Source organism: Harmonia axyridis, chromosome 2 (assembly GCF_914767665.1).
Source record: "Harmonia axyridis chromosome 2, icHarAxyr1.1, whole genome shotgun sequence".
NCBI lineage: Eukaryota > Metazoa > Arthropoda > Insecta > Coleoptera > Coccinellidae > Harmonia > Harmonia axyridis.
The window spans coordinates 3,425,976-3,441,082 of record NC_059502.1 but is presented as its reverse complement, the minus strand read 5'-3'; the positions used below and the strand labels follow the sequence as shown (position 1 = coordinate 3,441,082).

The 15,107-nt window shown below is 34.6% G+C and overlaps 1 protein-coding gene across 3 annotated transcripts; it reads right to left on the bottom strand.

Moving 5' to 3' along the window:
• Window positions 1–89: 89 nt before the first annotated feature.
• Window positions 90–14,603, bottom strand: LOC123672657 (choline transporter-like protein 1). Of its 3 annotated transcripts, XM_045606856.1 has the most exons (15): window positions 14,481–14,603; window positions 14,428–14,446; window positions 11,847–11,919; window positions 9,956–10,078; window positions 9,235–9,374; window positions 8,845–8,925; window positions 8,483–8,507; window positions 8,143–8,206; window positions 7,171–7,279; window positions 5,890–6,100; window positions 5,241–5,482; window positions 3,689–3,915; window positions 2,301–2,467; window positions 707–796; window positions 90–383 (listed from the first exon to the last, which is right to left on the bottom strand). In XM_045606856.1, the coding sequence occupies exons 3-15, from the start codon at window positions 11,880–11,882 to the stop codon at window positions 243–245; spliced, it is 1,656 nt and encodes a 551-aa protein (XP_045462812.1). In that variant the 5' UTR covers window positions 11,883–11,919; window positions 14,428–14,446; window positions 14,481–14,603; the 3' UTR covers window positions 90–242. The 3 variants fall into 3 exon arrangements, with proteins under 3 accessions (XP_045462812.1, XP_045462811.1, XP_045462813.1); XM_045606855.1 differs by lacking the exons at window positions 14,428–14,446; window positions 14,481–14,603 and adding an exon at window positions 13,730–13,821; XM_045606857.1 differs by lacking the exons at window positions 14,428–14,446; window positions 14,481–14,603 and adding an exon at window positions 13,766–13,805.
• Between the last annotated feature and the right edge of the window lie 504 nt (window positions 14,604–15,107).

The following is a 15,107-nucleotide window of genomic DNA, read 5'->3' as shown; positions in this document are numbered from 1 at the left end:
CCGGGAATCATTTTGATATCCCTCATACAATTACTCGATTTCAATAAAGGGTTTTCTAATAAGAATTAAAATTGGTTATAATGACAAAATTAAAACATAGAAAAGAGTTTATTCGCAGCCATTTTTCAATCAATACAAAAATATTTCAAAAATTCATCTAATCCAAGACGTCTAAAACATATTTTAAATATTTTATACATCTTACTCTTATTATTGGATAATAAATTAAATGTGATTTTTGTTCAGTTTTTCTTATCAGGAACGAGACCCTTGCTCTTTTCTATTATCTTACGTAGCTCCTTGCTCATGAAATAAGGCCTGGCCATGCCATCATTAAGTAAAGAATCTTCACAGAAGCACATGAAGATTGAATCTATCGTTGCCTAAAAAAATTAAGTTACATTTGATGAGAAGAAGACTCACAAAACCGAAAGATATTTAAAAGGAAAAGGAAATGGGAGAAGAACTATTGTCAGGATGTTTTTTACGATTGCTCATCTACTCATTTATTTTTGAATTCACCCTGTAAAAGCGTTCATCCATTCAGATAATGACCTTATCTTAAGCTGAACTTGTAGGATACGAATATAGATATGGATTTTTCTTTCTAAAAAGTTCAACGAAATTTTTTGGATGAATGTTTTACTGAGAAGTTTGAGATATTTAGAGCAAGCTGAAAAAAATGAAATATCTTGCGTCTACTCACTTCGAATATGCCGAAGAATGATATAACCATGTATGTTATAAGACAGAAACAAAGGGAACCAATGATAGCCCATTGTTCATTTCCTGTTGCCTAAAACGAAATATGTAAAATCATTTGTGGAGTTATGCATGATACTTCAATGAATCAAAAATGAAATTGCAATTTTCTAAGAAAGAATAAAGAAATTAAATTTGGTTCAATATAACAGGCCAATTGAAAAGTCCCCGGTCTACCATAGTGAAACACATTTTTTTTTTTGACACAATTCGATTTTATTATTCAACATAGTTGCCTTCGAGGGCGATACAGCGATTATAGCGATCTTCCAACTTTTCGATACCATTTTTGTAGTACGATTTGTCTTTCGCTTCAAAATAGGCCTCAGTTTCGGCGATTACTTCTTCATTGGCGCTAAATTTCTTTCTAAGCGAGCATTTTGTTGAGGTCTGAGAAAAGGAAAAAGTCTCTGGGGGCTAGATCTGGCGAATACGGTGGATGCAGAAGCAATTCGAAGCCCACTTCATGCAATTTTGCCATTGTTTTCATTGATTTGTGACACGGCGCATTGTTTTGATGAAACAGCACCTGTTTTTTTTAAATGGGGCCGTTTTTCAACGAGTTCATCCTTCAAACGATCCAATAACGCTATATAATAAACGCTGTTGATGATCTGGCTCTTTTGGAGGTAATCTATGAATATTAAACCTTGCGCATTACAGCTTACTGATGCAATAACCTTGCCAGCTGACTGTTGTGTTTTTCCTCGCTTTGGATTCGATTTATCGTATACAGTCCACTCTGTTGTCTACCGATTGGACTCCGGAGTGAAATAATGGAGCCATGTTTCTACCATTGTCACATATCGACGCAAAAATTCAGGTTTATTGCACTTAAACAGCTTCAAACACTGATCAGAATCATTAAGACGTTGTTGCTTTTGATCGATTGTGAGCTCGCGCGGCACTCATTTTGCACACAGCTTTCTCATGTACAAATATTCCTGAATGATATGATGTACACGTTCAGATGGTATCTTCACAATGTCTGCTATCTCGATCAACTCCACTTTACGGTCATTCAAAATTATTTTGTGAATATTTTGATTTTTTCGTCGGTGACAGCCTCTTTTAGGCGTCCACTGCGTTTGCCGCCTTCGGTGCTCATTTCACCACGTTTAAACTTAGAATACCAATCAATGATGGTTGATTTTCCTGGTACAGACCCTGGAAACTCTCCATCAAGCCAAGATTTTGCTTCAACTGTATGTTTTCCTTTCAAAAAGCAATATTTTATCAACACACGAAATTCTTTTTTTCCATATTTTTCCAAATAACAAAAGTAGCTACACTCACAACGCAATATCTCACAAACTAATGGTCGGACTGCTGTCAAGTTTTGACTCGTATCGTTTGAAGATTGGTACTAATTATAAATCATATGGATTTAATACTAGCACCGCCATCTGTGCATCAGACCGGGGACTTTTCAATTGGCCTAATATAAGCATCGTTAAAATCACTCGCCAACCTTCAGTTGGAAAGCTGGTCCGTGCAAACAATTTTTTTTTTGTTATCGGCTCGATCATATAATTCACCTTAGCTATCAGACACGCTATAGCTGTGCCAACGATGATGAGTAAAATTTGAGCCATGGCTAGGACGAAATCTCCGATAGAGTTGATGGCAATGACATTTTCTGCATTCGAAACTAACAGTTGCAAAGCTCGTCTTCCGGATTTGAAGAATGGCTGACCATGCATTGCTGGAAAAAAATGTATTAAGCGCTGAAACTTGATCAACATCTCATTATCAGATGAGACATTTGTTCGATATGTAACTCCTTAGGAATCAGAAAGCCTGGTACTCTTTGACCAATTAGGTATAGGGTGTTTTTTTTCGAGGTATATAACTTTAAGTTGGCATTACTGTTCAAGATGGCGACCGATTTAACAGCTGTCAAGTGATTTATTCTCAGTTTGGTTTGGCAATTCATCATGAATAGACCCGCGCCTGAACAACACTTGCAAATAGTGCAATTTCATTTCGAAAATAATGGTTCTCTGCGGAATACGTATCGCGCACTACGTCCATTTTATTTTGTTTGGAGATGAAGCGCACTTCTGGTTGAATGGCTATGTCAACAAACAAAACTGCCGCATTTGGAGTGAAGCCAATCCTCAAGTGTATGTCGAAACACCGTCACATCCAGAAAAACTGACTGTTTGGTGCGCTTTATGGGCTGGTGGAATCATTGGTCCGTACTTCTTCAAAAACGATGATGGCCAGAACGTTACAGTCAATGGTGATCGGTATAGAGCCATGAATACTAACTTTTTCATTCCTGAATTGAACAACCATGATGTCCAGGAGCTTGGTTCCAACAAGACGGCGCAACATGTCACACAGCTCGTGCCACAATCGATTTATTGAAAGACACGTTTGGTGACCGCCTATGGACCTGTGAATTGGCCTCCAAGATCTTGTGATTTAACACAGCTAGACTTCTTTCTGTGGGGCTATGTAAAGTCATTGGTCTATGCGGATAAGCCACAAACCCTTGACCATTTGGAAGACAACATTCGCCGTGTTATTGCCGATATACGGCCACAAATGTTGGAAAAATTCATCGAAAATTGGACGTCCAGATTGGACTACATCCGAGCCAGCCGTGGCGGTCATATGCCAGAAATCATATTTAAAATGTAATGCCACAAGATTATCTTGCGGATAAATAAAATTCATGCAATCGAATAATCCATCGTTGTTTTATTGCAATTTAAAGTTCTATAGCTCAAAAAAAAAAACATCCTTTACTATTAAAATATGAACGTGTTTCAATCTCTATTTGGTTCGTACAATAAGGATGCAGAATGATATCTGCTATTTTTGTGATCAACTATTCTGTTCACGAACCTTGTTCCTTCAAATCTAGACCCAAAAGAATATTGATAATACTGAAAATATGTCAAATAATATTGCCTACCAGTCTGAATGTAACTATTTTTGGAGAACAGCTTCAAGAACTCTATAAGTGGATTGCAGCAGCAATTTATAATCCAACGTGTTTTCCGGTTTGTCATGGCTTTCAGTATAGCCTTGATGCACATGACAACTGCAATTATCAAGGATCCGATGAATACGGTTCCCAAATGGAACTTTACGAATACCATGAAGGAAATCCACAATGGCCTACCTAAGTTAGACTTATTCCTAAAAAAATAAAGATAGAAGTTTTTGAAAATGCCAGATGAAAAAAAATTGGTAAAAGCTGTAGGTATATATTAAGGTGTAAAACTTTGCTCCCGTCGTTTTGTAGTAGATTTCTTTAACGGTAAATGTCAGTTGAAATAAATAGGAGTCATACAATAAGCTTAAGTATTTGTAAACATAACGCCATCGAAATATTAGTCAATTTGTATCTGCATCATAAAGTTCTTTCTGTTTCAATATGGAGGAATCTGCGATTGAAGCTCATCGAATGCTCTCAAATACCTATGGTGAGGCTCCTATTAATCAAAAAACGTGCCGAGAGTGGTTTTAACGCTTCAAGAACGGTGATTTTGACGTCGAAGAGAGAAGGTTTTCGAAGACGCAGAATTGGAGGCATTACTTGATCGAGACTCGTGTCAAACGCAACAATAATTGGCAGGATCTTTGGGAGTGACGCAACAAGCCATTTCAAAACGCCTGAAAGTCATGATTTAGAAACAAGGAAATTAGGCGCCTTACGAGTTGAAGCCGAGAGATGTTGAACGGCGTTAGTTTGCTTGTGAACAGCTGCTTGCAAGGCAAAGACGGAAGGGATTGCTTCATCGCATTGTGACTGGAGATGAAAAATGGGTTAATTACGATAATCCCAAGCGCAGAAAATCATGGGGATATCCCAGCTATGTTTCCACGTCGACGGCCAAACCAAATATTTACGGTTCCAAGTTCATGCTCAGTATTTGGCGGGACCAGCTCGGCGTCGTGTATTATGAGTTGTTAAAACCGACTGAAACAATCACAGGCAATCGTTATCGAATGCAATTAATGTGTTTGATCCTAGCATTGAAAGAAAAACGGCCGCAATACATGATAAAGTGATTTTACAGCATGACAATGCTCGACCCCATGTTGTGAAAGTGGTGAAGACATACTTGGAAACGTTGAAATGGGAAATTCTACCCCACCCGCTGGATTCTCCAGACATTGCTACCTCGGACTATCCCTTGTTCCGATCAATGACTCACGGCCTGGCTGATCAGCACTTCCGGTCTTGTGAAGAAGTAAAAAATTGGATCGATTCGTGGATCGCTTCAAAAGATAACCAGTTTCTTCAATGCGGGATTCGTACGCTTCCCGAAAGATGGGAGAAAGTAGTGGCCAGCAATTGACAATACTTCGAATCATAAATGTATAACCAGTTTTTTACAATAAAGCCTCGAAATTCGGAAAAACAAACGGCGGAAGCAAAGTTGAACGCCTATGTACTAATCAGAATATCAAGGTAATCATAAGCTAAAATCAATTAGGAAAAGACTGTGAAAAACTACCTTGTGAAGAACCAAGAAGCTATAGCGCCAGCGATGATCATATATTGAGCTCCAGTCATAAACACCCAAATCCAGATAAAAACGAAACAATTCAAGATTATAGCAAATATCATGGCACCGTTGATCTCATATGCCAGCTCGATTGGCATACTTGATGATACTTCTACAAGCGTTCTTGCGGCACTCATATATGTGATTAGAGTTAAGAAAATGACAACAGAAATGGTTGCTGCTACGAAAGTCTGAAAAAAAAATGTTCTTCGTTATATTCATTCATTTACATACAGGGTGGGTCTTCAACTTGCGGATTAAATTTAACCATATATTACTCATATCTAATAAAACACTTTTTTCATTTATCATAAGCTAATGCACTCCTATATTTTCGATGTTTACAGAAGAGACTACTGTTTACACATAGAGATAATGCAGAAGTCAAATCTATGTGGACTTTTAAAGTTCTATGGTGATACATGGTGGCAAAGAGGTCCATATTTTTGATCCAGAAAGCATTTGGCAGGTGTTATCCAAAGAAATGTATTAAGCTTGACTTGATATCAAGCAAATGAAAAAAGTATTCTATTCGATGACAAAAAAATAACTTGGAGTAAATTTTTTAATAAATTGCACTATAAACTTCACCACTCACCATTATAGGTAGATAGATCAAACCAGGTATTTCGAAAACAGCTTTAGCAGCTTCTTCGAACAGTTGAATAATAAGTTTAACTCTCTTGATGAAGCATGTGAGAAAAAGTCCCATTATTATGACAAAAAAGGTCAATAGAATTGCCAGCGAAAGATAACCATGGGCTGTATTTTCGTAATAAGGATCTCCATTTTCTTTAAAGTAGGTTATCCTTCAAGAAAAAATTACATTTATTATGATACAAGTACATAAGTGTTGATATATTTATTAAGATGTATGAAAGTAAAAAGTCTTCTGCTTGCAAACCTCTAATAGCTCTCTACAATAAGGTAGATGATTTTGAAATTCCCTGCTTTAATACGTCTATTATTTCAAGAAAGAATTCTTATTTCGGCAAGTAACTTAAGTTTTAAGGTTAGTTATAACATTTTTTCTATCAAATTTTTGGCCAGTATGATTCTCAACTTCTTAGAAGCGGAACCTGAAGAAGCATTTGAATCTAGCGTGAAACAGCTCATGTCATGTGTCATGGCATCTGTTTATGACGTAACGGCTAAGGAAACCTTTTCATATAACCTTTCATTGAGTAATTTATATCTATGGTTAACGAAAAAGTCCATAAAATACTACATTCTGGTTCCTTACACTTAACCACGAGCGAATAACAAAATAATGCAAAAATCGATCGAAACGCTACTATGGTGGCAACAAAACATCAAAACGACCCAAGTAAGGTTAAATAATAGACAAAGAAAGAAAATAGTATACCTATTCCAAAGCAAGTTGCAGAATGTGGTCCTATTCCAATACGAATGCGAATGCGAGTATTGAAATTGCCTTCTGCAACGAGTATTAGACGATATTTTCTCTATTTCAGTCAATTTTTATGAGATATTGTCGAAAAATTCAGATTATACATCTTAGTGACATTTGCATTGTTTCTTGGCAGTTGGTGTGACTGTTACGAAAATTGACAGATTACGGAATTTGAATATGAATCGTACGTTTCAATTTTGAAATAATTTACTATTACGCATTGAATTCGTGAATTATGTCTGACGAAATCGATTGAACACCACCAGAATTAAGAGAAATACAACTGAAAACGATGCTGTAATGAGTTCATTACAGCACTGCTTTTAGAACTGTAACGAACTCATTACGATACTGAAATAGAGAATAAATGTTATACTACGTTTGTCTATGGGTTACGCTATTGTGATCAACTGACTAATAAACTAGTTGGTTAACTAATTATTATTCATGTGGAGTGAAACTTACCAGCATGCTAAAGCTGCTATTGCAAGGACGCTTAGACCACCAATGAGAAGACTCCAAACAAGGGTAGCAACTGCATACTTGAAAAGGAGGATTGTACCCAAACATAATCCTGAAATGATTTCAAGATTAATAATATACCGTAATTGAGATTTCATGTGTTGAAAAAGACAAAATAGTTTCATCTCATAAAGAATACAAAGTAGGACAACGCCAAAATCAATTTGAACCTCCAATGGTCATCCATAAGGAATACGCTTTATCAGTGTGACGTCACACACCGCCATTTTTGGTTTCTCCTGTCAGTGTTCGGAATCCAAATAAATAAATTGTCATTCAAATTAGCACGGTGTCGTTGAAGGAATTGGCTTATTTTCATAAATAAGAGTATTTGAGGAACGATTTCAGTATTAATTGATAGACAGAAGGAACGAGGTTAATACCAGTAAGTTTGAATCCTGTATTATTCCCCAGATTTTGTAAAAGGCCGTGTTTATTAGTTGAACTTCAAGTTCAAACTTACTGGCATTAATCTCGTTCCTTCTGTCTATCAATAAATAGTAAAATCGTTCCTTAAACAATCTTATTTATCAAAATAAGCCAATTTCTTCAACGACACCGTACTAATTTGAATGACAATTTGTTTGTTCGGATTCCGAACGCTGACAGGAGAACTGAAATGACGGTGTGTGAGGTCATCTCTAATAGAGCGTATAGAGATTTTATTAAAATGTAGCAACCTCTTTCGGAAATTTTATAAACTGTCTAAAGAAGTAAAAAAGACGGATTGGAAAAGTTTTTTTGGTATTTTTATCTATTTAAGGGCTAGAGTCAATTTTCAATAAATTATAACGTTTCTTATGGAAACTTATTGAGTAACTGATAAATATTTTTTCACTTTAAGCAATTGCCAAACACATTTTTCACTCGATTCACTAGAATTTATCGAAGTATTGTCTGAATGAAAATACTTACCACAGCAAATAATTAATGATAACAAAACGACCCACCATCCAGCAATTATATCATCGTCTGGATCCTAAAAAATTAATGTAGGTAATTGACCGATAATTGAAGAAATTTTTTTATGAATTCTGTTGGATTTTTTTGAGGTTACGGAACTAAATGAATACTGTAAGCCCTCCATAGACCAAAGTAAATTAAATATTTAGGAATAAACATTCAACAATGTAATAACTTCGTTTGTATTATTAAATTTATCTAAAAACATCAATTCTTTGAGATCAATCTATTGGTTTAACTGACAACTATAAAACTCCCCCTCCTTCTATTTATTTTGAACTATTGTACTTACAACTGTATTGTCTGCACAGGAATATCTGAAATGAATAATTTTGGAATTGATGAACAAGCATCATGCAACAAAAAAAAGCTAACATTTATCATATTCCAAAAGTATGGCTGTTGCCAAAAACAATGGTTGATTTGAAAGTCTATTTTGCTATCAACTTATTTATCAGATGAACCAAAATTTTTCCATCATTCTCTTTGGTGTCTATTCCACTGAAGTGTGGAATTTTTTATGTGATTATTGGAAAAAATTACTTTCTGAAACTAATGGTAATCAGGTAATCTAAAGGTATCTGCAATTTTCTATTGGGTTCATAGAATGGGATAAATGTTAGTGTAAAATTAACTACCATATGAAAAACTTACTCAGCTGATGGTGGTGGACAATGTGCAAGACAGAATCTCTCTTCTGGGGTATTGTAAGTTCGATCAATTATCTTCAAATATCTGAAATGTATTTTTGGTTTTGGTTTTACTTCAACTGACAAGTGCCTTTTCGAATTCATAATTTTTGTATAAAAACATTATTTGTATACATTGGGAGTGTACGAAATTTTTCTATCGCAAAGTCCTCTATGTTTGTTTAGATGTCATTTCAAACGTTCTGTGGTTCTCCAACGGATAAATTCAACGAACGAGGAATTCATCAAAACCACATGGGTATTATACCATTCAATAGTGCTCGAGAGACAATATTTTTTTTATTTTTGATATAAATATCAGAGTGTTACAATATTTGGTATGTTGGAAACTTACTTCTCATTCGTGTAATCTTTGCCTGTGCAACTCCATTCATCATATTTCTCATTTTTGTAGCCACAGAAATTTCCACAACTATCATACCCCATTAAGGTTCGCAGATCAGCCTTAATGAAAGTGTAACCTATGAAGCAGACCTGAAATAATATATTCTCTATTTCAGTATCGTAATGAGTTCATTACAGCTCTGAAAACAGTGCTGTAATAAACTCATTACATCATTGTTTTCAGTGATATTTCTCGTTCTGTGGTTGTCTACCAATCCTATCAAAATTCTACATACGTCAAATTGTCAATATAATTTTTGGATTTAGTGAAATGATTTGCGACATTATATTCGCATATTTCTCTTAATTCTGGTGTCGTTAAATCGATTTCGTCAGACAATATTGACGAGTTCAATGCGTAATTATAAATTATTTCAAAACTTGAAACGTACGATTCATATTCAAATTCCGTAATCTGTCAATTTTCTTAACAGTCACACCAACTGCCAAGATACAATGCAAATGTCACTAAGATGTATAATCTGAATTTTTCATTGAATTTCGACAATATCTCAGAAAAATTGACGGAAATAGAGAAAATATCGTCTAATACTCGTTGCAGAAGGCAATTCCAACACTCGCATTCGCATTCGTGTTGGAATAGGAGCCCATTCTGCAACTTGTTTTAGAAAATAGTATATTAGGTACCGAATAGAAAATGATCAACTCACCAATATTAAAGCAATAACGATAAATGTAATCGTATATGTTTTGTCAGTAACTCTTCGATTCTCAGGTTTCTCAGGTATAACTATATCTTCTGGACCGTTAATAGCATTTCGAAATCTATAGAGCTGTAAATGAAGGATGGTATAATTGATTAATCAATATTACACTTTGGTTGATCATTGTCCCTTTTATCATAGGTAGAACTTCTGATTTCTGAATTCCTATGAAAAAAGCCACAAATATCAATGTAAAAAAAAAACCTAAACAGCTTATCGAGGGGTTTAAAACCATGGTTAGATATTAGGTATTTCTAAATCTATAACTTCAAACTTAGACTTTACGTTGAAAAATTTTATTTTGACATGTTTTCGATTTTATGGTTGTGTTCCTCGACTTTATTGTGTTTATGATTGATTTAATTCTTGAATAGCTATTGATCCACAATATATTATTTTATATTATACACTGTGTCCGTAAAGTATGGAACAAATTCATTTTCAGCTAAACAGACCATTTTAAGAAATAATCCTGAAACACGTCAATTTTTGATTTTAATTTACCGTATTTCAAAATAATAATCTAATATACAGGGTGAATTACTTTCGAGTAATGACGTCACCGTCATTTATTTTAAATGGAACACCCCATTTTGTCTCAATTTTCCGATTACTCTAGCCGAGCTGGTTCCAAAAATGTATCACATGTTGATTCCAATTGGTACAGGGTGGAAAAAAAATACAATAGTTTTGTGTATGCTCATAAAGTAACGCGTAACATTCTTTATTAGTTAAATTAACAATATTATCAAAAATACTTATTGTCTAGCGGCAATTGGTTTGAATGTAACACCCTGTAGTTTTTAACATTTTTAGATTAATAAAAATGAGCTGTTTCCAAACATGTTTGGTACTTGAGGTCTAGCAGAAAGAATATGAAAGAAATTATTTCTTATCAATCTAAAAAAAACATAGTCGTCTAGTTTTTGTGAAATGTCATTATTTGTTTATTGCCGCTAGACAATAAGTATTTTTGATAATATTGTTAATTGAACTAATAAAGAATGTTACGCGTTACTTTATGAGCACACACAAAACTATTGTATTTTTGTCCACCCTGTACCAATTGGAATCAACATGTGGTACATTTTTAGAATCAGCTCAGCTAGAGTAATCGGAAAGTTGAGACAAAATGGGGGTGTTCCTTTAAAAAAAATGGTGACGTCATTACTCGAAAGTAATTCACCCTGTATATTAGATTATTTCAAAATACGGTAAATTGAAATAAAAAATCGACGTGTTTCAGGATTATTTCTTAGAATGGTCTGTTCGGCTAAAAATGAATTTGTTCCATACTTCACGGACACAGTGTATAGTATACGAAAGGATGAAGTAATTGTCCCATATTGTTTTGTTGATATGAATGATATCGATGATATCGCTTTTCGACAATCCCTTATAGAATAATTAAGTGATTTTATCTCAAGGTATTATTACAACTCTATAGCGTTCGTTATTATATAAATATAGGAGAGGTGATTCAATGATTTCAATGAAATGGATTCAATCGATGAAATGAGTCAATTTTATAAGCTTTAAATGAGGTCAACATCATTTTTTGCGATAATTTATCAACATACTCATTTTGAGAGTTGCAATATTTATACCCAAACCCAAGACATTAATGTTTTGACGTGGCCACCTCGTTCGCAGGATTTAAATCCCATAGATAGATAGAACATGTATGGGAAACGATTCTGAAAAGTTTGTCCAGCCATGTTTTAAATCCCTCGGCATAATTTTATAAATTCTCTGATATGTTATCAACAATTCTTAGTATTGTCAATTTGTTGGTACGAAGTTGATCGTTAATCTAGTTCAAAATACATATACATACTTCTTGAATTGGGCTTCCGGTGTATGCTTGCTCCATCTCATCAGTTTTTATTTGTTTCAACTGCCGTTATAATCTGAAAAATGATAGTATATATTAATATGATGCAAGTATGTACCTTTAAAGTACGCTCAACGTTTTTGCAAATGCTCATAAGACAATATTTTTTATTATATCTGCTTTATATAGTTGTTAGATCAAAATAACGTTGTTGTTAATCTTATTTGATAGTTTGATATAAATAATGATTTTCTAGAATGTATCACAGAAATTAGAAAGAATCAAAATAAAAAGTTGGATTTTCTTGATTGCCTAGAGACATTTATTTATAACTCAATTAATATCGAATGAAATTTCAAAATGATGTAATGTGATCGTTTCATAAGAAAAACTTTTCCAAAAATATGTGTGAGTAATATGTGATAAGATAAATGTAAGTGTCCATTTCCTGAAAACACTCATGTTGCAGTTTTTGCGTAAAGATATTTTCATCACAAGTGTGCGTTGGAAAAATGACGTCACAGAATGGTGAGTAATGACTTGGTGGGGAGGCGCTCATTCGCCTTTCAAAGAACGGCCATTTTGGTTTTCAGTCACAATGGTGCAGTGTAAGGCAGTCCCAAGTCGACTTACCATTATGAATTGGGTAAAAAAAATTTTAACTACGGGAAACAGAAGAAAATAAGGGTTTTTTTTTCGAGGTATATAACTTCAAGTTGGCATTTCTGTTCAATATGGCGACCGATTTAACAGCTGTCGAGTGATTTATTCTCAGTTTGGTTTGGCAATTCATCATGAATAGACTCACGCCTGAACGACGCTTGCAAATAGTTCAATTTCATTACGAAAATAATGGTTCTGTGCGGAATACGTATCGCGCACTACGTCCATTAGCGATGAAGCGCACTTCTGGTTGAATGGCTACGTCAACAAACAAAACTGCCGCATTTGGAGTGAAGCTAATCCTCAAGTGTATGTCGAAACACCGTTACATCCAGAAAAACTGACTGTTTGGTGCGCTTTATGAGCTGGTGGAATCATTGGTCCGTAATTCTTCAAAAACGATGATGGCCAGAACGTTACAGTCAATGGTGATCGGTATAGAGCCATGATTACTTACTTTTTCATTCCTGAATTGAACAACCATGATGTCCAGAAGCTGTGGTTCCAACAAGACGGCGCAACATGTCACACAGCTCGTGCCACAATCGATTTATTGAAAGACACGTTTGGTGACCGCCTAATTTCACGTTTTGGACCTGTGAGTTCGCCTCCAAGATCTTGAGATTTAACACCGCTAGACTACTTTCTGTGGGGCTATGTAAAGTCATTGGTCTATGCGGATAAGCCACAAGCCCTTGACCATTTGGAAGACAACATTCGCCGTGTTATTGCCGATATACGGCCACAAATGTTGGAAAAAGTCATCGAAAATTGGACGTCCAGATTGTACTACATCCGAGCCAGCCGTGACGGTCATATGCCAGAAATCATATTTAAAATGTAATGCCACAAGATTATCTTGCGGATAAATAAACTTCATGTCAATCGAATAATCCATCGTTGTTTTATTGCAATTTAAAGTTCTACAGCTCTAAAAAAACACCCCTTATTTTGATAACGAATAAATGCCAAACAGTTGGTAAACTTAAAAATTGTATACCAACGTATGATAAAACTTCTGAATAAAATTCATAGAGGTAAATTTTACCGTTTTTGTTTTGTATGTTTTTGTCATCTTTGGTATTTTTTAGGCCTGATGAAGCAGATGAAAATCTCGTCGCTAAATATATTTTAAAAGTTCTTCAGTGTATACTAATTCGATGTTGAAATAAAAAACAGTCGTATGATATATCAGATAGATCAAAAAAACCGTTCAAACATACCCTCTTCCTCCCAAATGCACAAAAGGGAACACAAACCTAATACTGCTGCAAATTTATAGCCTAAAAGTAAGAGTACCGTTTGCGAATGATTGGGAATCTATTACCAAAATATTTTATTGAATGAGATAAGATAATGTAATCTTGATTCTGAGTATTCAGAACCTACCATACTAACGTTCTCACCCCTTTGGTACGTTTCATTCACTAATTTAATAATCTTTTATGTAAGTACATATAGTAATTCAAATACGAAGTCGATTTTGGAATCTCAATACCTGCATTGGTTAGAGACAAATGGATAGTACGTTTTTTATTTCCTTTTTCGAGAAAGGGAATGAACTGATGAAAACGCGCATGATGAAACTTTTTCATTTTCATTTTCTTGAAACGAACGAAAATTTTCATCAACCATCATAACATTCACATTCTTGCAGCATAGCTGTAAACAAAAAATGAAGCGAAATTTTGCAAAGAATCTGATGTTTATGCTGTAAAATCAGTTGCTCACAAATTTTTGAGTTATAAGTAATACAAAGTCGAATTCACTCAAAAACTTATGAGAAAAATTTTCAGCACAAACATTAGATTTCTTTGGGAAATTTCAATTAATGTTTTTACTTTATACCGATAGCTCCATGAATGTGGAAGTTGTTGTGGTCATCCAAATGAGGTTGATCGAAAATTACCGAAAAACTTACCAAGTCTTAGATTAAATCCCATCAACAGGTATTCTTACATTCAATCTCAATCCATTTCGCAATATAGGTAAGGGTTAAAACTTATTTTCGAAAACTAATTTTCCATAAATTTACGAGAGATGCATTATACAATTTGCGGTGATCTGATTTTGCAACAACTTACATTAGTCTAAAGTTTACCGTATGGCCTATTGGTGCAATTTTCGATAAAATATTAATTGAGATATCGCAAACGATATCTGCGTATGGATCACCTTCAATTTGCACTAATTTCCTCTATAGCTTCAAGGAAATTGTCAATAGGGAAAGTTGAAGTCTGAATTCTAAATGAATACTTACCTGAAAAAATCTTATTAAATTTCAGTGTGTGGGATTGTGTGTAAATTGAATTACGTCATTTTTCAACTCTAGACGTGATTTTATTATCATACATTAGTTCATCAGAACAGAATCAGGGTTGTAGAGAGTTCTTCACAAAATGCATCCGCTACGGTTTTCATTTTAAATAATTGTCAAAATACAATAAATACACTGCGCAAAAAAATTTACGCACATTATGGAAATCTCAAATTTATTCTACATTTGAAGGTGTTGTCAATGATAATGGTATGGGGTGGAATATCTTTGACTGCTCGCACAGACCTAGTGGTCGTTGATAATGGAGCAATGAATGCTGATAG